We start from the raw sequence: 22,919 nt of genomic DNA on the forward strand, positions 1-22,919 counted from the left end.
AGTGTCACAATGACATAGTGGCTCTTAATTTTTTTTATCTGAAGTCATCACCATGCCAGTATTATTGAGTTAGTTTAACAAGCCATATTTGAATAGAACAAGAACTGAAGAAGAGTCAGCATTTCCTCCACTTATAGCTATGACTTGGTCTTGTGCTGAAAGGAGGAGAGCTTTTGGCAGAGTCCACAATCCTCTGGCCCAGCTCCTGGTTTGTCAGCTCTGTTCATACTGGTGAGGAGGCAGATAAAGAAAATCCTTTACTCCCCTCCACACCCCCTGGTGTTTTCCACACCTTAACACAGCAGTATATTTTCTCTTGATGATAATGTACACTTGCCAGGAAAATGTAGGAAAACCTAGCTCTCTGCTGACTGTACTTCTCTACCGCACATATTCAAATATGTGCTCATGACAATTAGACTATGTTTAGAGCACACTTTAAACTGTGCAGCTAAACACATAATGAGGTGCATCACTCTTGTCACAAGCTGAAAGTAAATGAGGGTGCATAATAAAAAGGAGCCTTAGGGACGATTGCAGGCTATCCTGAGGTTCTGTGAGGCAAATTGCTCACCTAGGTCTGCTGCCGATTGCTCATTGCCAAGGAACTTTGGCAATGTTATAATCTGTTCCACTAAGTACACATTGTAGAACTAGTATCTTGGCATAAGGAATGTGTATCTTAAAATGAGGGACAGCAGCCAACTTCCCCTTTAAAGAAGCAAGAACTGTAAGCATGGATAATAATATCAGTAAATGCATCTCATGCTTAAGCAAAACAAACAAACAAACAAACAAACAAAAACCAGGAATAGTATTTTATAATACTTTTATTTCACTTCATAACCCTGGGATGCTCTCCAAGCAGCTTACAAAAAACAATTCTCACAATAAAAATGTTACTTTAGAAATGCCACTACAGGGTTACGCAGGTGGCTTTTCCTGCATTCAAGCTTGGCCTTCATTGATTTTCTCCGATGTAAAGGAAGAGGACGGAGCAACTGGATCTCATTCAACCCATGATGGAGGCAAGCTTCTCCTGCTGGCACCTGCCCATTGCCAGGCAACAGTTCCCCCAAAGGTCCTCTGGGACAAAGCAACAGGGCTGATCAGCTGTAACCCACTCAATCCATAATGGAAGCAAGTTTTCCTTTACTGGCAGTGGTGTTGGAATCTGAAGCTATGATCAGTAACAGAAGGGTGTTACTACCCTAAACCAGTGTTTCCCAAACTTGGCTCTACAGCTGTTTTTAGACTACAATCCCCATCATCCCTAGCTAGCAGGACCTGTGGTCAGGGATCATGGGAACAATAGTCCAAAAACAGCTGCAGACCCAAGTTTGGGAAACCCTGCCCTGAACCAGAAAAAGAAAAAGACAATTAACACTGGTATTTTAAAGTAGGGGTGGGATACAACACAAATCTTTAAACAGATATTTGGGGGGGGGGGTTTAAAGGCAAAATGCAATGCAACTTGCTACACAATTTTGATTAAGGAGCATTTGCCAGCCATGGGTGATGTCGATGGCTCAAAATGCTTATTAAGATTGCGAACCTGTATCGATTCCCCCTTGCGCAAGACCTACCGTATTGAACTCACTAGGTTTTACGGCGGGATAACGATGTATATGGCATTGAGCTGGCAGTAAACAATCCCATATCTCTTTGATATGGCAAATCTGAGAGGCGGTGGCAGGTATCTTTTTTAAAAAAAGTCGAGTCGGGGCTGCTGATAATAATAATAAGAAGAAATAATAATAATTAATAAGAATACTTTATTACTTATATGCCGCTCATCTGACTGGGTTGACCCAGCCAGTCCGGGCGGATCCCAACAAAAAGAAAAAGAAAAAAGACAACATCCCACACTAAAAACTTCCCTGAAGAGGGCTGGTGACGCAAGAAAATAAGTGCCGGCGATTTCAAAAAAGAGGAGCTGGAATCCTCTCCATGCCACCTTGCATGGGGGAAGAAGCTAAGAAGAGGGCAAAGCAAGAACTGCACATGCTCTGAGGAACCGAGGGCCTCTTCTGCTCTGGGACTGCGTCCAAACCAAGGGCGGACAGGATCGCGCCCCCGTTTTTGCCCCCCATCTCCACCCCCTCCTGCCCCTGACAGGCCCACCTCGGCGCCGCCGTCCTGGGGCCGCGCCGTCCTGCGGGCCCTCCCCTTCTTCGCGCCGCCCCTTCTTCGCGAGGCCTCTGTCGTACGGAAGCGGCTGACGTGCGGCGGCGGCGCCCGGCATTGTGGGAGCGGGAGCGGACGTGGACGCGGCGGGGCCGGCCTTGGAGGCTGAGGCGGCTGCTGGTGGTGCTGCTGCTGCTTTTGCCTGTGGCTCCGCCCGGGACTTGTCGGCCTCCGCGAGCGCCGCCACATTCAGACGGCGACGCTGGCTCGGCCGGGCCTGTCCCTTGCCGGCCTCGCGTCGCTGCCTTCCCCACACGGCGGAGGAGCCATGGCCGGGACGAGTAGCCCCGAGGCCGTGAAGAAACTGCTGGAAAACATGCAGGGCGACCTGCGGGCCCTGAGCCTGGAGTGTCGGAAGAAATTTCCTCCCGTCAAGGAGGTGAGGTGTTTGGTTTTTTTGGGGGGAGGGGGGAACTGGACTGTCTCGGATCGGGGTGGGGCTGGGGCTGGGGGGGCGTGTCAGTGTTTGTGTGTATTTCTTGTGTCGTGTGGCTTTTCCCCGGCCTGCTTTAGCAAGAGGTACGTGGGGTCTCTCCGAGGCCTTTCCTCTCCACCCACCCCCGCTGAGAACTGAAACCCAAATCCCGGAGTGGAACCGAGTCGGGTGGCTGCGTTTACACTGCAAACGTCTGCACCGCTTGGCCACCGTGGTCCGCTTACAGCACTTTCTTGTAACAAGCAGTTCCCGGTGGCACCTCACTCTTTCCAGACTTCAGTCTCTCTAGTGGGCGAACTTTTTAAGTGTACATTTCTTAGGCTTAGCAATGGTGCCCTTTTTTGCAGGGGGAGGCAATCGATACCGCTCAAAAGATAGGCAAAAGCCTGCTTATCATCTGTTATGATAACTTGGAGGCCCTTGTTTGGAGACAGGTGGCTTTGAATAGTAGTAGGCTTCAAGGCACCGACTGGTGGTTGCAACTGTTTAGGTAATCAACGAGGATTGCATTACCCAAACTAATTTGCAAGCTGTTCCTGTTTTGCCACCGATAGGTAAGCAGGTTTCCGTTGTATATTAAATTTGAAAGTGGCACTTGGAACTGCACCCATGTGCGTATCACATTGCTGTCTTGTCCCACTTGCGAAGGGGTGTAGTTGATGGTTTGAATATGTGCATCTTCAAACTTTGATCAGGACTTCAGAATTTTAAGAACTTGAGCTCTGAGAACCGTGCCCTGTTTAATATCTTAAAACTAAGTAAATCAAGCAAAGTTAAAAAAAATTGAAGAGTGAAATACTTAATGCCGAAGGTGAGAATCGTTACTGATAATAATATGAGTTAGGTGTGGGTGGCACTGCTTTGTGGTGGTTCTGGTCCTACTTAGATGGTTGTTTTCAGAGGGTGGTGCTTGAGGACTGCTGTTATTGTCCATCCAGCTGATATTATCATCAGAGTATTATCAGACCACGTTCTAGCCAGTCATAAGCATTTAAGGAGGGCTGGTAAGGAGCATGGCTTGGGGAATGAGCCTACTACAGAGACATCTAGAGGGCTGCAGTTGCCTCCCAAGCCTGAGGTTCCCGTCTCTGTGTAATGATATTTGCTCCTGTAAAAATTCAGGAGCTCAATTGTTGAAATCAATAAGCTAAGACTGTAGTGATGTTTTTAATGACTTGAAAGAGAATTGCATGCTGCCAGCATTGCGTTCCATAAGGCGGATATGGGGAAAGTAAAAAAATATAATTTTATATAAAACGACCTCTTTAATGTGCTTACCTGAGGTTCTAATGTTTTGTTGTACTTTGTTATAGATTTGTTGCACTGTGCCTAGATTAAAATGGGGAGCAAAGGGTGTTCTGTTGTATAGTGCGGACCGTGTTGATACTAAAAGTGTTCTAGGGTGAAAAGCCATAGCTTCAACCTTTAGGACACAAACGAAGATGCCAATTAAAGTATATTCCCATGAAAGGATTTTTTGACGGGGGGGGGGGGAATAACGGTATTGTAAACATAATGGTATTGTATACCTGAAGGAGCATCTCCACCCACATTGTTCAGCCCAGGCACTGAGGTCCACCTCCAAGGGCCTTCTGGCGGTTCCATCACTGCAAAGGAAGCCAGGCAGAGGGCCTTCTTGGCAGTGGCACCCTCCCTGTGGAATGCCCTCCCATCAGGTGTCAAAAAGATAAAGAACTACACAAGTTTTCGAAGACATCTGAAGGCAGCCCTGTATCAGGAAGTTTTTAATGTTTGACTTCCAGATGGGTGGTGGTGGTGGTGATGATGATTAATAATAATAGATCTTGGGGGGGGGGACCATTAGAGCTTTAGTCAAAGCCCTCCATGCAAACAGTCCAGAACAATTGGGTGTAACTCATCATGTAAGTCATGCATCAGGTTTGTAGATTTGCCAAGTTGGTGGCAAAGTAAGTAGTAGGTAGTAGTAGGTAGCATCTTAGCACTGAAGGATGTGAGTAGGAGAGAAATGATTGCTTGATTTGATGGAAGATTTGACTTTCCTTAAGGCAGATTTGAGTAGTAAGTCTTCAAAGTTTTAAGAACGAAATTTGAGAATCATAGTTCTAATCACAGAATTTTCCTCTAGTTTCCATAAAATGTTACAACTCTACAGTATGCAGTAGTGTATGCATGATGCAATATTTTAGAATATCAGGGCTAACGGAAAGTGAACTGCTCGGTAAATACACTATTTTAAAATGCTAAAGTTAGACCCTCCTATTATTCTTTCCTTTTTTGTAGGATATATTCACAATTTAAAGAATTTGAGAAGACAAGCATTTGGGGGAGGCAGGATATAAAATAACCTTTGTTCTTTGTTAGCCTGTACTACATGTCTCGTTTCTAAACTAGCATTGAACTGCATGGTACTCTTTGCACAAGGAACATTAACCATTTTTTAACCCACTAGTGAATTGTGTACATGAAAACAAAGCAGTTTTTTTTAGTATTTTCACTATCATTCCAACAGCACATAATTTGGCAGGTGTATAGCTATAATGCTTCATTTTATGTAGCTTGTAATGCCTTATATCCACTAACAGTGCAGTCCATTGCACATCTGTTGTCGCTGAACGCATTGGGGCTTATTACCAGATGATCCAGGTTCACCCTCCAGAGCAGATTTTGGGGGCTCAGATTAAATGTTTAATGGTCTTGACTACAAATTGTTAAGAACACAACATTAATAAAATTATAGGGATAGACTATAAATGGAAAACCTGTTTGTGTTGAATTTCAGTTTATACACATTTAATTTCCAATGTCAATCTGTTTTCAAGCATGACTATGAAAACTTTATGATTAGAAGGGATATATGGTATTTAAAAGTACAATCATATGTTCAGCGTGATCTTGCAGATAGCCAGTGAAGCCAGGGCCTGTGGTTAATGGAGTCTTTGTGCCATGTACCACTAATACATGTGCTGGACAAAGCCAGGCTATATCTGTATGCTGAGTAATACTATGGTGGTTACTCTTTTGATATAAAACCTACTTTGTGTGGCTTTTTATTTTGCCCCTGTAACTGTCCATGAAATAGGAACAAGGTTATGCTATCATCCTTGGATTCTATACCAAATATATTTGGGAACATTTTTCCTGTGAGAAGCTAGTAAAGAACGTGTCACTCTTTTAAAAGTGGTTTAAGGCCATTTATTTCCTTGTCCTCAGCAAGGTAGCTTTAGCAATTACACGTACTTGATATGGCTGACTGTTAGTCCTCCACAACTCTGCTCCTGCTTTCATTTAGAGTCCGTCAGCATAAGCTGACAATTTTGAGTAGCACTGCCTTTTCAGCTGAGTCAGCAGTTTCAAGATTCTGAACTAGGATTGCAGGTTTACAGAAGGTTCAGGTTACTGCTGAGGCGAAGTTATCTGCTATTTAGGAGCACAGGCACTGGTGAGGTAAAATATTTAGCAAGCTAATAGGAATACTAAAAAGGTCTTTGAATTTTTCAGCTCTACACTAGTCCTTAAAATGTACTAACTTCACTTATTGAAAGAGCTGCACTGTAAAACATATGTAAATATATATGTCAATAATTCAAAGTTAGTTGTATACTTTATTCTCTCACCTTCCCCCTCCTGGTCCCTTTAATATTCATGTTTGTTTCTCCCTTCTTCTGATTGTTGGTTTTTATGTAGCTGTTTTAAACATTGCAAATGATGTTACGAAAATGATTAAATGAAATTGCCAGTTCACACAGCAAGTGTACCTCCTTTCACATACGGTACACAAAATACTCTGGTATCTGTTTTCTCTTTGGAAAAACAGAGTGATTAAATATTTTATTAATTTGCTGATAATGCAGTTCTATACACACTTAACTTCTATTAAACTCAGTGGGACTTACTTTTGATGGCAATTGATCTATAAAATCTTGCAACCATGGCTTCATTTAACTTTTTTTTTGTAGAAGAACTTTGTTAGGGAATACATAAAGTAGAACATTGTGGCATTCTAGTTAACATTTCAGCTGAGTCGAGAATGTTTTAACATCTTTTTGGTTACAGTGCCCTTGTTGGATTTTCTGCTGAGTTAGCAAGAGTGTTGTGTATTAGGTTTAAAAGTTAAAGGGTAAAGGGGCCCCAGACCATCAGGTCCAGTCGTGTCCGACTCCGGGGTTGCGCCGCTCATCTCGCTCTATAGGCCGAGGGAGCCGGCGTTTGTCCGCAGACAGCTTCTGGGTCACGTAGCCTGCATGACAAAGCTGCTTCTGGCGAACCAGAACAGCGCACGGAAACGCCATTTACCTTCCCGCCGGAGCGGTCCCTATTTATCTACTTGCATTTTGATGTGCTTTCGAACTGCTAGGTGGGCAGGAGCTGGGACCGAGCAACGGGAGCTCACCCCGTTGCAGGGATTCGAACCGCCGACCTTGCGATCAGCAAGCCCTAGACTCTGTGGTTTAACCCACAGCGCCACCTAGGTACCCGTGTATTAGGTTTAGTTGGCATCTAATCTGTGTATAAGGGAGTGGTTGGAAATATAGACTGTGTTGATTGGTGCATGCACATATCTGTATATACAGACAAGTTTCACATTCATGTCTACCTCTCTGAATGCCTTTGGATATTGTGTGTGAAACTTGAATGAGATCGGGAAAAATAGTTTGGGTTCCCATGGGATGTTCTTAGAAATTGTGTATTTATTATGTTTCTCCTTTAAGCAACTTACATGCCAACATCAACTGGTTTTTTAAATTAGGGGTTTTTTGAGCGCACTTGGGTATATCATAAAAGGTAAAGGTAAAGGGACCCCTGCCTGACCATTAGGACCAATCGTGACCGACTCTGGGGTTGTGGCGCTCATCTCGCGTTATTGGCCGAGGGAGCCGGCGTACAGCTTCCAGGTCATGTGGTCAGCATGACAAAGCCGCACTTCTGGCAAACCAGAGCAGCGCACAGAAACGCCGTTTACCTTCCCGCTGGAGCGGTACCTATTTATCTACTTGCACTTTGACGTGCTTTCGAACTGCTAGGTTGGCAGGAGCTGGGACCGAGCAACGGGAGCTCACCCCGTCATGGGGACTCGAACCGCCAACCTTCTGATCAGCAAGCCCTAGGTTCTGTGGTTTAACCCACAGCGCCATCATAGTGAGAAAGTGAGAAAAAGTGAGAAAATTTGCAAATAATAAGAGATAACGATGTGAAGGTCTTAAGGTGGAGGTGGGAGGTGTAATGAGACTCAATTGTTAATACATCACATTCTGGGGCATTGAAATGTTTTCCTAGGAAGCAATTTCTGCCTCAAGATTTTGCAGACATAACAACTTTAATTTCACTTCTGTTAAATGAAGAATTGCTTTCATATAGTACAATTTGAGAAGTGGCTTTTAGATTGTAAGCCTGAGGTCAGCGATGACTTACTACTGATTTTAGTAAGCCACTGTGGGATCCATTTCAGCTGAAGAATAGGGTAAAATGCTTCTAAGAAAAAATTAATAAAGTAATAATCTATTGTCTTTCCTTTACAGGCTGCTGAGTCAGGAATAATAAAAGTAAAAACGATAGCTGCACGAAACACTGATGTCTTGTCAGGTAAATGTTTGCAAACACCAAAAATCCAATCAGAAAATTTATTTTAAGTCTCTTTAAATAAAAGCTTTGTGCGTGATTTGGTGTTGAATATCTTCAGTGCTTTTAGAACATGAAGATAATAATAGTATATGAGTTTTCAATAAAAGTTATGACAGTGTGCTAGTTCAATTTTTAATCAACGCAGGTGAAATATATATAGTTATCAAAATTCTGGTATAGTCTTTGGTATCTGAAAATCCTGTTTGAATCCTCACTGATTTCCAGGTCCAAGTTCAGGGAAAGTTTACACAGCAAGCACCTGTTTACGTTCTTTAGGATTCCACCTCATTATCCCCACCCCTCATGTGACTGGGAGCAGCAAACTATGATTCCCAGTTTAGCATTTGATTTGAACTGGGTATAGAGGGTTGTGCCACTCCACAATGTGAAGCCAGTGGCATGCCATGCAAATGCATCTATTCCCTCTTGTAAGAAAGCATTAATTACCTTCCTAGCTCAAACAGCTGACCCCTCCCTGCCCAATTTTGTAAATGAAGAGGGGCAAGGATCCAAAAGTTGTTTTACAAACCTTACCAAATGCTCTGTCCACACCCTCAGGCTGCAGCAACTGAAACCTGTCCAACAACATCCGACAAATAAGTGCTCCAGTATTGCCTGCTCTAAAACTGGAGTCCAAGTTCCAGTGGATGCAAGTGATTTTATCCTCATAATGCCTTGCAAACAGTCACAGGCTCTACCATGTGCCTAGGCCCACAGGTAATAGGCCTCAGCCACCCAGAGCAACTGCACTGGATGACAAAACGGGGGCACAGAGGCGGCAGAGGAGTAAGCTTACTTTGCCACCTTCACAGCTACTGAATAGAGTCTGACCTGAGCACATTCGCTGTGATTTCCCCCCACCTGCTCACTCGCTTAATAGTTCTCACCCTAGAGCATAACACAGAGCTTTGCTTACTTTGCCCATCGGGAAAGGGTGTTCAGACTCCCATGTAACCTCCGTGTTTGGCAGAAGAGCCAACCTTGCCAATTGGAAAGTTCCCTGAAGCCCTCTGGAAAACCATTTGGATCCATTAGTCTCCAGGAGTTGACCATTTTAATAGGTCCTCCACTCCTGCAGTTTTAGAATTCTGTATCTCTAAAAATCAATAAGAACGCACTGCCCCACCCCACACCCCAGTTTATCTTCTCCCTTCTCAACCAAGGATGCCAAATCAAGAGTGTGCCCTGCTACAAATGTTGAGTTACGTTGGGGCAGCCCCATAGGTGTCATGATGACCCTGAGTACACTATTTGCCAGAATATGTAGAAACACGCTCCTGGAGTTTGGTTGTATGATCTGGGGTGACCCCAAGCTTAATACAGGGTGCACACCCTGCTTTTTTGTGTGTTTTAGCTATTATTGGTATAAGTTAGCACCCTGTCCTGTGCCCAAACAAAGCACAGGACTGGATGCAATTCAATATCATCCTGTAAAGGACACTCTTCTGGGGTTGTGGGTATATCATTTGTGGTGGCCCATAGATTATTTTGGGTTGCATAACCCCTGTTCTTTATTGTGTTGTATGTACAGTGGTACCTCTAGTTACGAACTTAATTCGTTCCAGAGGTCTGTTCTTAACCTGAAACTGTTCTTAACTAGAGGCGTGCTTTTGCTAATGGTGCGTCGCTGGCACACAATTTCCATTCTCATCCTGGGGCAAAGTTCTCAACTCGAGGTAACTCTTCCAGGTTAGCAGAGTTTGTAACCTGAAGCGTTTGTAACCTGAGGCATTTGTAACTCGAGGTACCACTGTATTTTTACTGCTATTTGCATTATACAAATAACAACAACAACAACAATGTATTGTGTTACTATATTAACTGTTATTGAAGTACTCCAAAACTTATAGTTTGACAAACATTTTTTAGATATTTTTAGGTAGGTGCCCTGTTTCATGAGAGAGATGCTACAGGAAAATGGCTTCTTCAGACTAAGCCAATATTCACATGTCTGCTCTCTTTTTTCCTAATTCCAAACTGTCTTATGGGTCATCCAAGTAAAAATTGATGTCTCCCTCCAGTTGAACAGCAGAACAAAGAAGCAAAATTGCTAGTGATATGGAAAAAAGGATGTGTTGCTGCATGGGTGTGTTTGGAGAAGTAAAAGTGATAGAGAGGACTTCTCCAAAACATTCCTCCCACAACTCATTCTGTGAAATTTAATGGACAGTAAATGAAATATTGCCAGTTTCAGCCTTCTTTCTTTAGTTATATTAATTACTGAATGGATCTATGTTTTTAATGTAGAATTTTAGGGTAACCAAATACCATTTAATAAATTGCTTGTAACTATCGAGAGAGTAAAATATCCCCAAATCTCACAGATGTTAAAACTGCTTCTTATGATGTTTTGGAAACTGGAAGTGAAGACAACTGGAAAGAGTGTCAGTAAGGAGTCAGAGATAATTTTGTATTGATGGCAATAGTGGCAGTGATTTGAAAGCATACAAAATTCATATAAATTGTGTACTTCCCTTCCTAAAGCTAAGTAGCTCTGAAGATCTTCCAACTAGTACTTAAATAGGAGCTTATCTGGATACCCTGTACCCACTTCTTAAACAAGGGCTAGAAAATGTCTGGCCCGCTGGTCAAACTTGGCATTCCATGAAATTTGGCTCACAAGACATTTTTCACCACCTGCCCCACATCTGATGCTTTATGTGGGGCAGATGATGTCATGTATGGGGCAGGTAGAGATGTAGTTGCCAATGCAAAAATAGGAGGCTTGTGCATCACTTTCGCAATCACTTTCAAGCACACCTCTCTATTCTGTCATCCTGGAAAGTATGCTGCTGATTGGAAGCCCTGGGCAGCAATCTTGGTAATGCCTGCAGAAATCCCCTTGTGCTGGAGTCCCCAAGTCCCTGTCAGCCACCCACCCCAGTCAACAACAGTCAGAATTAGACAGTCCATAATGAAAAAATATAAAGAATTGCCCCAGGAGATTAAAAAAACCTATAAAAAGAGTTTACCATATATGAGCCCCATTTGCCAAGTGCAACAAGAAGTTGCCAGAACAGGAAAGTTTTCACCAACTTTCCTCTCCCACCTCCCAATAATTTGTCCATTAAAAAATTTAACTGTTCCCATGAGTACCCTGCTCCAATATTGTGGTAGTATTATAAGAACTTTGTATTATTTTGATTTTTTGGAGGAAAATGTATGATGTCACCAAGGATACCTATACCCACTTTCCTGGAAGTGAACCCTGATTACCTGCTACCATATTCATTCCAGTTACCCAATCTGATTAGTCTTATATTCACTCATATTACTGTTATGAACCAATAGACTTTGAAAAATGCTTTATTTTTCTATTCCATTTCCTCCTGTTCACTGGTCCACAACCAGTATCTTAAATAACTAATTAAAGTTAGAAAAATATTTCTCTTGTTGGTTATTATTCTTTTAAATGTGATGTTGCACTAGCAAGTCTTGAGCATTAGTATCACTAGAGAAAATATTTATAGTTGCTTCTGTGTACTTGAGAGTACATGAGAACAGAAGGGCAGGGGCAGGTGGTCTGTTGCAGCAAAAATGATACTACAATTAGTTATTATTGTTTAGATTAGTTGATTTTGAATAATTACGCTAGTATTACTTAAAATCCACTCATGTTGCATAATAACTTTAGAATAGTTCTTGCCCTATTTTTTCACCTTAACACTTTTATTTAATTTATTTTTCTTTTGTTTTCATTGCTATCATGAATGCTGACATAAGTGGGAAAGCTATGACAGGTAATGTCAGCTATAATCCAAACAAACTTGCACTAAGAGACAGAAGCATCTCATCATATCTGTTTAAAGAACTAGATAGCATACAGTGATTTAGTGTATGGAAGACAGTTGCAGCCTCACAAATATCAGTATGGACAAGATTTACAACTAGTAACAAAAATCGGGATTAGTCTTAGAAGACATAAGCAACCTAGAAAACAGCAACAGTGCAATTCCACCCACACCCAGTATGAATTTATATGACATAATAGAACCTCAGAAACCACTTTGTACTGAGTCAGACGCTGTACCACACTGACGGCTCTTTGGGGTTTCAGACTAGGGGACATTTCCAGTCCTACCTGGAAATGCCAGGAATTGTTCTGAAACCTCCATTGCAGAGCAGATGCTCTACCACTGAACTGAATTATGCATTTTGCCCTAATTAGGGAGAATAATTAGCTAATTAGACTTCAAAGATTATATGCCTAGAACACTAATAGTAGCACTTGGAAATGCTTACTAGTACTTTTTATCTATATCCTAGTACTTTAATTTACATTGTACAATTCCTCTTTAAACTCAACATTATTTACAAGGTCTTAACGCTTTTAGGTTTAATGGCAGCCTTGATAAACCTGTGAATAATCTTCTAAGACACGATACACCTGTGCATTAATATAAATGCCTTCACTACTTACATTTTCCTAGAAAACCAAATCAAGATTTCTCTTTTTAAAAAACCATACACAGTTAGAGGCCTTTCACTCTCTCTAGGCTTTACCAGTTTCAAGTACTTGAGTTCTGATATGATTTGAAATGGTATTTTGTATTGTAGAGTTGGAAGGGACCACGAAGGTCATCAATATCTCTGTTACTGTTTCTAATTAATCTGCTGTAGTGTCACTGATATTACAGAACTGATGCCCCTTTGGATTGTTTCTGTAGCTCAGTATGCTGGATATTCCTAATATAATTCTCAGTGTTATGGGTTATGGGTACAGTGTTCTTTGCACTGTTGCACCAGCAGATGCATCTGCTCATGGAAGGGAGGAGGTAATTTGGCCTGATTTTCCTGATTGACCTAACACCCTCCCCCAAACTGTTCTGGAGGATTCAGCAACGTAGCTAGCCGCCTGGCTGCCCAGAGCGGCAAACCCGAAGGCACCCCGCTAGGGGGCGGGGTGTCCATTGCGCACACGTCACAACATATGCGGCGCGTGACGCACCTGCGCACAGGAGGCATGCGACGCAGCAAACCCCGTGAGCAAGCCGCAGAGTGAGGCAGTCTCGCTTGCATCGGGGCTTCTCCTCGATGGCAGTGGCTGCGGCAGCCATCGGAGGTGGTCAGCCCCGTCCAGCCTGCCGCCCGGGGCAGTACACCCTCCCGGCCTCCATTACTATGCCACTGGAAGGATTGAGGGACCCTCAAAACAGATTTGGGAGAGGAAGTAGGCAAAAGCCACTTCCCCTTCTCCCCCATGAGCAGATGTTTCCTGCTGGATCAAACTTCCTTGTGCTTGCACAAGAAATAGACTATTACCCTATAGTAATAAGATTCTAGAAAAGAGATGCATTTCATACAACATAATTTATGGATCCCATTCTTTACTAGCTCAGAACATTGGTAAACTTCTGTCAGGGTATACCCACTGTGTGTATACTTAAGTGAATTTTGAGTGCTGAATTCTGCTTATTTGCATAAGAAATGCTTGTTTTAATTAGTTTCTTCAGCTAGTCTCTCTCTCCCCACCCCATCCCTGGCTAAGTGTAAGACAAAATACTGGATACTGCTTACCGTAGTTGTAAGACAAAAATCTGGTTTAAAATTTCCGTGTTTGGAATCGGAAGTGTATATACTTCTGCAGTAGCTATAGTTTTGAGAGTTGTGTATTGTACTCACTGTCAAAGGATAAAATTCCAGATAGAGTTTAATATCAATGTATAATTTAAAACTATAATTCCTATAGACTCACTATGGGTATCTTTGAGAACCTGGCACATGTATGATTTTGCAAACTAGGCTACTTTTCAATTAAATTAAATATTGCTATACAGTGGTACCTCGGTTTATGAACACAATTGGTTCCGGAAGTCTGTTCATAAACTGAAGCGTTCATAAACTGAAGCGAACTTTCCCATTGAAAGTAATGGAAAGTGGATTAGTCTGTTCCAGACGGTCCACGGAGTACTTAAACTGAAGCGTTCATAAACTGAAGCGAACTTTCCCATTGAAAGTAATGGAAAGTGGATTAATCCGTTCCAGACGGGTCCGCGGAGTACTCAACCTGAAGCGTACTTAACCCGAAGCATGGGTGTAATTGGTTCCAGAAGTCTGTTCATAAACTGAAGCATTCATAAACTGAAGCGAACTTTCCCATTGAAAGTAATGGAAAGTGAATTAATCCGTTCCAGATGGGTCCGTGGTGTTCGTAAACCGAAAATTCATAAACTGAGGTGTTCATAAACCGAGGTTCCACTGTACTGTACAAGCAGTGTGGTCACATAGAGCAAGTCTATGTTGAAACAAGTAGGCTGCAATTGAGACGTGCTCTTTGAAGGAAAGGAAATAATGAGTCTTCTGTTCCATAGTACTCTGTACAGATGTTTGTATTCTCGTGCAATGAACATAAGGAGTTATTTTCTGCTGTGTTGGATCACAGAGCTATCTTGCCCATGACAAAATGGGCACAGAGGAGAGTCAGTAGAATATTGTATATGGTGTAATTCAGAGGCTTGGAAAGCAAAGTCAATGCAAGGGGTAAATGCTGTGCAAACAGGCAGGTGAAAGAAGATTCAAGCAGAAGATCCAAAAGGTTCTTACCGTGGATATAAAATTAAAGTAAAAGTTCTGAATTTGTAACTCTTTCCATCTCTTTTGTATATATTTTCGAAGAAATACCACTATAATTATATTAATTTTCAACAGATGGTTTTCTTTATTAATCATAGCTGCGGACTTGTGATATTGTATATATATTTTTTCTCCATTTGAAAGCCTTGAAAGAGAACAGCTCAGAAGTGGTTCAGCCTTTTCTAATGGGTTGTGGAACAAAAGAACCAAAGATCACCCAGCTATGTCTAGCAGCTATACAAAGGCTCATGTCTCATGAAGTTGTTTCAGAGGTAAGACTTGGGGTAGTCAAGTAATGTTATGGAAGTATTGCCTAATTTACATAGCTGAAGAATCATTTTTAAAAATTGAGTATCCTAATAGATAACTGACTAGGCATAGCCTTTAGGATCAGTGTAGATGTAACACTACCCCAGAGGGATTATTAAAGGTAGCTTCTTGCAGGAGCATTCCCCTTCAGTTTTATTTTCAGATGAAATGTATTTAGAGTTTATGAGAGTTAGCATGGTGTGTAGTATGTTGAGTGTTGAGGTTAGAGGAGACTCACTCAGCCATGAAGCTCTCTGAACATTTTTGAACCATTTGCCAACTCTCACCTACTCTACAGGCTTGTTGTGAGGATAAAGTGGAATTGGTAGGGGATGAGTCATGTGTGCTGAACTATGCTACCGGTAGCGTAAAGGCAGCATAAACATATAAATATACCTACGACACAATTTTGAGTCATGGTTAATGCTTGTACACAAACTGTAGTTTAAGGTCTCTCTGGCTAGTGTTAACATTGATGTTGGTGTAACGCAACTTGAAAACTGAGGGGAAGGGGAGGTGTATGCAAGTCACCCAGGAGAATTACACCAAGCCTTACACTTTATAATGCAAAACGGCCAGCTGCTTAGCTTTTTGAGGCTTTGGCTGCTGATACAACTTAACACTCACCCAGGGAATGAAATTACCACACAAATGAAATTCTCTTTTCAGTGACCTTAACTTGTCTTGCACAGTGCTGAGTCCTCACCCAATACTGCTGCTGGTCCCATCACACTTGCTGATTCTCCCCAGCTTCTAAGCTCCATGGCACCCTAGTATTCCTTTCTCCGGGCTATTGAGTTTGAGGAGTGACAGGTCAAGTTGCCCTCCTTGGGACCCTCTAGGGTCACACACAGTGAACCAGTCTCATGGTATTCTCTCCTCAAGAGTTGAGCTGGAAGGAAAGCCTATTAGCAGGGTTCCCTGACCCTCCCTGCTGTCAGGGGAAGAAGGGTTAAGAGATTGTGTGCCTTTGCTTTTTCTTCTGCAAGCCAGTCTCCCACTCCTCTATGACTGCTGCCTCTGGGCTATTTAAGCTCAGTAGTTCCAAAAGTGCTTTGTTATTCCCACGTGGTAGCAGCTTTTCCCTTCCCCACTTCTTTCTTGGGTAGGCTGAGTGAGTTGCAGCCCTGCTTCCAGTAGAGGTGGATTGGGGCCTTCTTAAAAGGTCAGTCAAAGAAGAGGACATGTTGCTTGAGGTGATCCCCTGCAGATCTTTACAGGGTGAAAAATCATTTTTAATATTTATTAAGTACAATAGAATTAATGATTGACACTTCTATAGTCATTTCCCCCCACATAGTGTCTTGGCATCGAATAGCTCATCTCAGTTTTTCTTCCCAAGGTTGCTGCTGGAAATGTTATCAATATGCTTTGGCAACTGATGGAAAATAGCCTTGAAGAACTCAAGCTTCTTCAGACAGTCCTTGTATTGTTAACAACCAATACAGTTGTCCATGATGAAGCACTTTCTAAGGTAGGCACTGTATAATACAAATTTTTGGTATTTCATTATATGTTAACCAATAAACATGAGCTGATCTTGAAAATTTCACAGTGAATCTCAAGTAAGTCTCACAGGCTGTCTTTCACTGTACACCAAAGGAAATATTCAGAAAAAATGTCACACCAGCGTGGCTTGTTTACACAATCCCTACAAGCATGTTCAAGTAATACCTTAGCTTTGAAATTCTTCTCAGGAAAAGACTGAGAGTTACCTATGGTCTCCTATGTTTCCTTAACAATAGCATTCACAAATAGCAATATTAGGAAAAGGATCATTTAGATGTTTCATCAGTGTGGATAAATTAGTAAAATCGGGGAAATCCAAGATGGCCCTTTTGCAATTGGCAAATTGCCTTTTCTGGCAAATAGGAGAGTCATCCTTCAGGTGGGCATCATGGCAGAAAAGGACCAAAATATGTTTGTTCTTCCACTGAGCTTTTGCCAAAAAAGTTTTCAAGATCATTTTACACTTAAATTAGATTATGAATTAGGTTTCTGGGCAATGTATTAATGTATTAAATGTATTAAAGCTGGCAAAATAAAATGTTGAGTTAAACTATAAAGTGATCAAAATTATGCTGCAGCTTCTTAGTCTCATCCATTAAAAGTTATATCAGCTATGGATTGTGCTTAGTTTTTATCAAGTTTGCAGTAAAAGAGAGCTGCACAGTTGTGAGGCTGCCTGAGAGTGTCTCTTTGTATTGTTGCTGTTCATACTTGGCACACGGATGACAGTCAGAGGGGCATCCTTGAGGCATTCTTGACATGAAAGTGTTGGAAGCAGTTGTGTGACTTACTTGTACATTATTATTTTTCTTTTCGCATGCGAAGAGGCTTTTGATGAAACATGAAGGAGGAGCCAGTTTCCAAGATAGATGCATTTTAGGATGCTGGAATCTTATTCATCTTTAAATTCAACTTAATTATATTTTAGAAACTTATAATTTCTACATCTTAGCTTTGGTTATTATTTGGGTTGTGTAATGAGTACTGTTTATTTTTTTTAAAGGCAATTGTCCTTTGCTTTCGGTTGCACTTCACAAAAGACAATATCACAAATAATACTGCAGCAGCCACAGTACGGCAAGTAGTTACTGTTGTTTTCGAAAGAGTCGTTGCTGAGGATGAACACTATAAAGGTGGGTATGTGTTTGTACTGCAATTAATATATTACATAACAATAACTATTTGGAGTTATAGCAAAAGTCGGTTTTGCTATAAGTAGGAGGAGCCCAATATAGCAGTACCCTGATTCTAAAGGGAAATAGATTAGTGTATAGCACTTCCTCTGAGGAATTTGGAGGGCCAGGTCAAAGATTATCCCATTTTATCATCACAGCAATCCTGCATAGGGTATGCTGAGATGAGTGGAGATTTCAGCCCAGTCCAGGTCAAAATTCAGCACTCTGTTAATTTGGAAAGTGTAATTGATAAAGGAAGGGTGGTTTTTGAAGCGTGGATACCAAATTGTTCATGTGTTACACCATGTGATTTTTAAATGAAGCTTTTTGATGTAGGCTTTGAATTGGCAGGCTGCTCAGTAATAACAAGTCATGCTTTTTACCTTGTGTTTAGTTGGTGAAATGTGCTTCTTGATTGCCAGTTCTCTACTACATGCCTTTGAAAAGTAACTAGTGTAAATGCAACTCTGTTCTACCCGGCAGTAGCAAGAGGGGGGGAGAGAGAGAGAGAGAGAGAGCAACCTTTTGGGAGAAGGTTGGTGTTGACCACAAGCATCTGCTAAAACCCCCAAGTTGCTGCATCAGCCTTAGTTAATATAAATAAAATTGAACAGCCATGCATTTTTTCTTAACATTGTGTTTCTGAACTGGATCTGTGTTTTGTACAGATATTATAGAGCAACCAATAGGAATTCAAGGAAACAGTAACAGAAGATCTGTCAGCACCTTGAAACCATGTGCTAAAGATGCATATATGCTTTTTCAGGTATTGAAACTTGCTTGAATTCTTCTTATTCTTTTTATTATATACAATCTAATTTACGTACAAAGTTAAGCTTCTGAGATCAGTCAATAGTCATTTGTTACTTGCTTTTGGTTTGAGAGATAATATGATAGAAGTATTTTGAAGAGAGAGAAAAGTTTAACATACACAGAGCATTCTTAATATTATGGAAGAAATGCATAGTATGCTGGACATAATTCTTCAGCTCATCTCTAGAAGCTATAGAGCTCAATGTACTGAGGAGCCTTGGATGTGTTTAGCATGGATAAAAGTCAGGATATTCTCAATGTTTTCAGAAGCTTAAAAAGAAACAGTACTATCTAACTGGTGGATTTAAATTGCTGGACAGAATAATGAAATTAAAGGCAAATGCAATTTCTTAACAATTGGATGGTTCTGATGTAATGCTGGTTCTAATGCAATGCAAAATCATGGAGACTGGCAAAAAACGGGCTTGCATTCAGCACTTACAGTGCGGGATTTTCCTGTTGTTATTCTGTCTCTCACAGCTACAAAAAACCTATCATTAAAATTATGGACTGGTCATTTCTTCGTCAGAGGGCAAATGGGCAAATTTAGCAGGGGATCAAATACTCCCCCCCCCCGCACTGTACCTCCTTTCCCGATTTAAGGCAAACTACAATTCAACATCATCTGAACTATGATTTGCCTTTCTCTGAATAATAGGGTAAAAATGAAGAACAGGTCTTGTTTTTATACTCAATTTGCAAGGCAATCACAAACTGTAGTGGGCTTTAGGCAAAATAGTAGCTTGCCTCAAACCAGGAAAGGATATAGAGGATTGTGTATGTGAACAAGGAAGGAGTGACTGAAACTCAGACATGTTAATACCAGAGTATGGTTTGATGGTATGTCTAAAAATTCCATATGGTTAATTACATGGCAAAGTACAGACTGGGTGAAAAACGGGGGGGGGGAGTTTCCAGGCTGATTCCTGAGAATAAAAGTACAAGAGTGTTGTTGGTTTTTTTTAGGATCTTTGTCAGCTGGTTAATGCTGATGCACCTTACTGGCTTGTAGGCATGACAGAAATGACTCGGACATTTGGTCTGGAACTGCTTGAGTCAGTCCTCAATGATTTCCCGCAAGTATTTTTACAAGTGAGTGCCTTTGTTTTTAGAAAGGGGAGGGGGATTTCAGCTACTAAGACTTTAGAAACTGTATATATTGTAGTTGGGGGTCCTGACTAGACACCTATGAAGGGAAGGGCTCCTGTTCACAGATGGGACCAATATCTGCATTTGGGATCCACTCCTAGAAAGTGAGGGAAGAGCCATTTTGCTGATTTGCCCCCTTCCTCCTGCGCTGCTTCTTACGCTGTTCCATAGCTCTTCCATCCTTCCAGAGTTGATTTTTTGAAAGCCCGAGGGACTGCTGGAGGGAGGGGGAATTAGTGAAGTTGCCCTACTGCAGACATAGGCAAACTCAGCCCTCCAGATATTTTGGGTCTACAATTCCCATGATCCCAAAATAACAGGACCAGTGGTCAGGGATGATGGGAATTGTAGTCCCAAAACATCAGGAGGGCCGAGTTTGCCTATGCTTGGATTAAAGTGTCAGACCAGGACCAGAAAGAACAGCTAAATCCATGAAGCTCACTTGAGCCTATCTCAACAGGATGTTGTGAATATAAAATTGGGATCTGGGAGAGCAATGTATTCTACCTTGAGTTCCTTCGAAGACAGAAATGTACTAAATAACTAAACAATCCTCAAATAATAACAGCTCATTCATATAGAAAACTTTTAAAGGGGCCGAGTTTGCCTATGCCTGCCCTACTGCCTCTTTCACTGATAGGAGGTTCATGTGAGCAAAGCTCAGCTTGGGATTCTCCTGCCAGCAGAAGCTCAGTTAAGATCCAGGCCTTTGTTTCTGAAATAGGAAAGACTTGGCCATTGTTTGTTAACATATCTTTGGCATCTGTATGATAGGCGCCTCTTAACCTTATACTTAGATTTTATTTTGGTTAACTTTAGAGCAACAGAATGAGCACTACTACCCATGGGGATTATCTAAAGGGCAAGGGGGTGATGGGCAGTGCTGGAGTGTAAATGACCATCAGACTTTAAAAGTTCATCAATGGATCAAGTCCATCAATTTTGCTTCCCCACCTTTGGTATCAAAGGGGTTGCTGTGGAACGTTGGTGACATCCCTAGTATAAACCTATGTGCCTAAACTTTAATGATTTATATATATATACATTTTTTTAAAAAAAATAGGTTAGCCTTCTTAACGGTGTCTTTTTATTTTCCAGCATCAAGAATTCAGCTTCCTCCTTAAAGAAAGGGTCTGTCCACTAGTGATAAAGCTATTCTCACCAAATATAAAATTTAGACAAGGATCCAGTACTTCATCTTCACCAGCACCAGTGGAAAAACCATATTTCCCAATCTGCATGCGCCTTTTGAGAGTAGTTTCCGTTTTGATCAAACAGTTTTATAGTTTACTGGTAAGAGGACAGTTTTAATATCACTATTATGCACAGGATAAATCTTAAATACCATGCAAAATGTGACACACACACACCCCAATTTTAAGGGAGCTCTGTGTAGAACAGGCTTCTTCACCATCTTTTCTCTTAGCTGTCATCATACAAATAATCCCTGGTTATGTTAGGAAATATGCAGAGGAAATAGTCCTCTGTTTGACTTATGGGAGGTGAAACTGCAGACACATATGCCGCCCTAAAGAGGACTGTAGCAATACTGTAATGCCTTGATAACAGAATAACCTAAGGATAATGCTTTCCCTCAATCTTTAGTTGTTCAGAAATTGTTAGGCTATCAATCTTTAGTTGTTCAGAAGTTGTTAGGCTATAGAAAATTATTTATTCCACCTCTTCTTTCCTTCATATACCCTCTCAAAGCTCAATTTGTCCCTTTGCCATCACCCTCTTGTTTCCACTGAGCCTGTAGCTAAGCCTAAGAATGTGTAACTGGAACAGCAAACTATTCCTTTCCTATTTACCCCATCCTTCCCTTTCTCTAGCCCCCTCAAGTGTTATTAGCTTCCTTGCTATGGGACTGTGCCAAATAGCCCTTCTCCCAAAACTGCAAATGCAAACATTTGCAGGGAGGGGCCCTGCCTTAGTTGCACAAATTCCATGTTAAGGGAAAGGATGCTTTGTTCAGAATTTTCTTTTAATTAATCAAAGTATTTTTGTTTAGGTAACTGAATGTGAGATCTTTCTATCGTTGCTTGTGAAATTTCTGGATGCAGACAAACCTCAGTGGCTAAGAGCTGTTGCCGTAGAATCTATACACAGACTTTGTGTGCAACCTCAGTTATTAAGGTAGTGGAAGTATATTAGTTGATATACCAATTGAAGTAATGCTTTTGATAAAATATTTGGATAATTGAAATAACAGTGTACAGGTATTGTGTTAGGCGTGCATGTATACAAATCATGGGTCACTGATTTTAATATCCTTAAATTCGTTTTAAATTCTAGAATTTAAATGTCCTGTAGAACATGAAGCCTTTCTGTGGCTACCACATACAGTACTCTTTCCAATCAGTATAAGAAATACTGTTTCATAATGTAGAGTGACTGATGAAATCACAAAAGCATTATCTAAATAACTGCATTTTTACTCTGTCTGAATTGTGTAACAGGTCCTTCTGTCAGTCTTATGATATGAAGCAGCATTCAACTAAGGTATTCCGTGACATCGTGAATGCTCTGGGATCATTTATTCAGTCACTATTTCTCGTACCAAATACAGGGAATGCATCAGCTGCAACAAGCCAAACAGGTAAACTAGACCCTTGGACTATTTTGAGCCATTTATCAATCATTCCCTCTTAGGAGCACTGGTTTCAATAAACATTTTATTTATTTAGCTCAGTTAGAACTTTGAGTTGTATTCATGAGAATGATAACTTTATCATGTTGCAAAGGGTTAAAATAAAGCCTTATAGAAGAACTTCCGTAGAGCCTTACTCTGTAACTCAGAATGGAAGGCATGAAACCTATCATATCAAACTCTTAAAGCTGTCATATTTTTTAAACCACGATACCAGCACTGTGCAACAGGTTCTGGATAGCTACCTTTTCTTCCTCGACAGGTGAAGGTGGCAGAGGTGTGGAGGCAGCATTTCCCATTTTCCCTCTAGTGGCAAAATGTTCTGGGCTAACTCTGCCAGCACCTAGTTCCTATTAGTGCCTGTCTCAGCAGATACATCAAAATCTTAATGCATATACTGCATCTCATAACTTTTGAGTGGTTTAATTTGCTAATATTTTAAATTTCTGAGCTCTGAGTGACTTTGAAAAGCTAAAGTCAGTGTAGCTCGACTCGTGTCTGTAAGACCTCTTTAATG

General features: G+C 41.3%; 1 protein-coding gene across 5 annotated transcripts in view; it reads left to right on the forward strand.

Annotated features, from left to right (window-relative positions):
• The first annotated feature begins 2,207 nt into the window (after positions 1 to 2,207).
• MON2 (MON2 homolog, regulator of endosome-to-Golgi trafficking) overlaps positions 2,208 to 22,919 on the forward strand; it is a 54,770-nt gene continuing 34,058 nt past the window's right edge. For 3 of the 5 annotated variants that reach the window (XM_035126856.2, XM_035126857.2, XM_035126858.2), the window contains exons 1-10: positions 2,209 to 2,566; positions 8,122 to 8,185; positions 14,942 to 15,069; positions 16,449 to 16,580; positions 17,619 to 17,748; positions 18,459 to 18,556; positions 19,570 to 19,695; positions 20,851 to 21,045; positions 21,764 to 21,888; positions 22,212 to 22,351. In XM_035126856.2, coding sequence (XP_034982747.1) covers positions 2,456 to 2,566; positions 8,122 to 8,185; positions 14,942 to 15,069; positions 16,449 to 16,580; positions 17,619 to 17,748; positions 18,459 to 18,556; positions 19,570 to 19,695; positions 20,851 to 21,045; positions 21,764 to 21,888; positions 22,212 to 22,351 — 1,249 coding nt within the window. In that variant the 5' untranslated portion in view covers positions 2,209 to 2,455. Of the gene's footprint in view, positions 2,567 to 8,121; positions 8,186 to 14,941; positions 15,070 to 16,448; positions 16,581 to 17,618; positions 17,749 to 18,458; positions 18,557 to 19,569; positions 19,696 to 20,850; positions 21,046 to 21,763; positions 21,889 to 22,211; positions 22,352 to 22,919 lie in introns of all 5 variants that reach the window. The other 2 variants (XM_035126854.2, XM_035126855.2) reach the window with 1 other exon arrangement.

The sequence above is a fragment of the Zootoca vivipara genome, chromosome 10 (assembly GCF_963506605.1).
Source record: "Zootoca vivipara chromosome 10, rZooViv1.1, whole genome shotgun sequence".
NCBI lineage: Eukaryota > Metazoa > Chordata > Lepidosauria > Squamata > Lacertidae > Zootoca > Zootoca vivipara.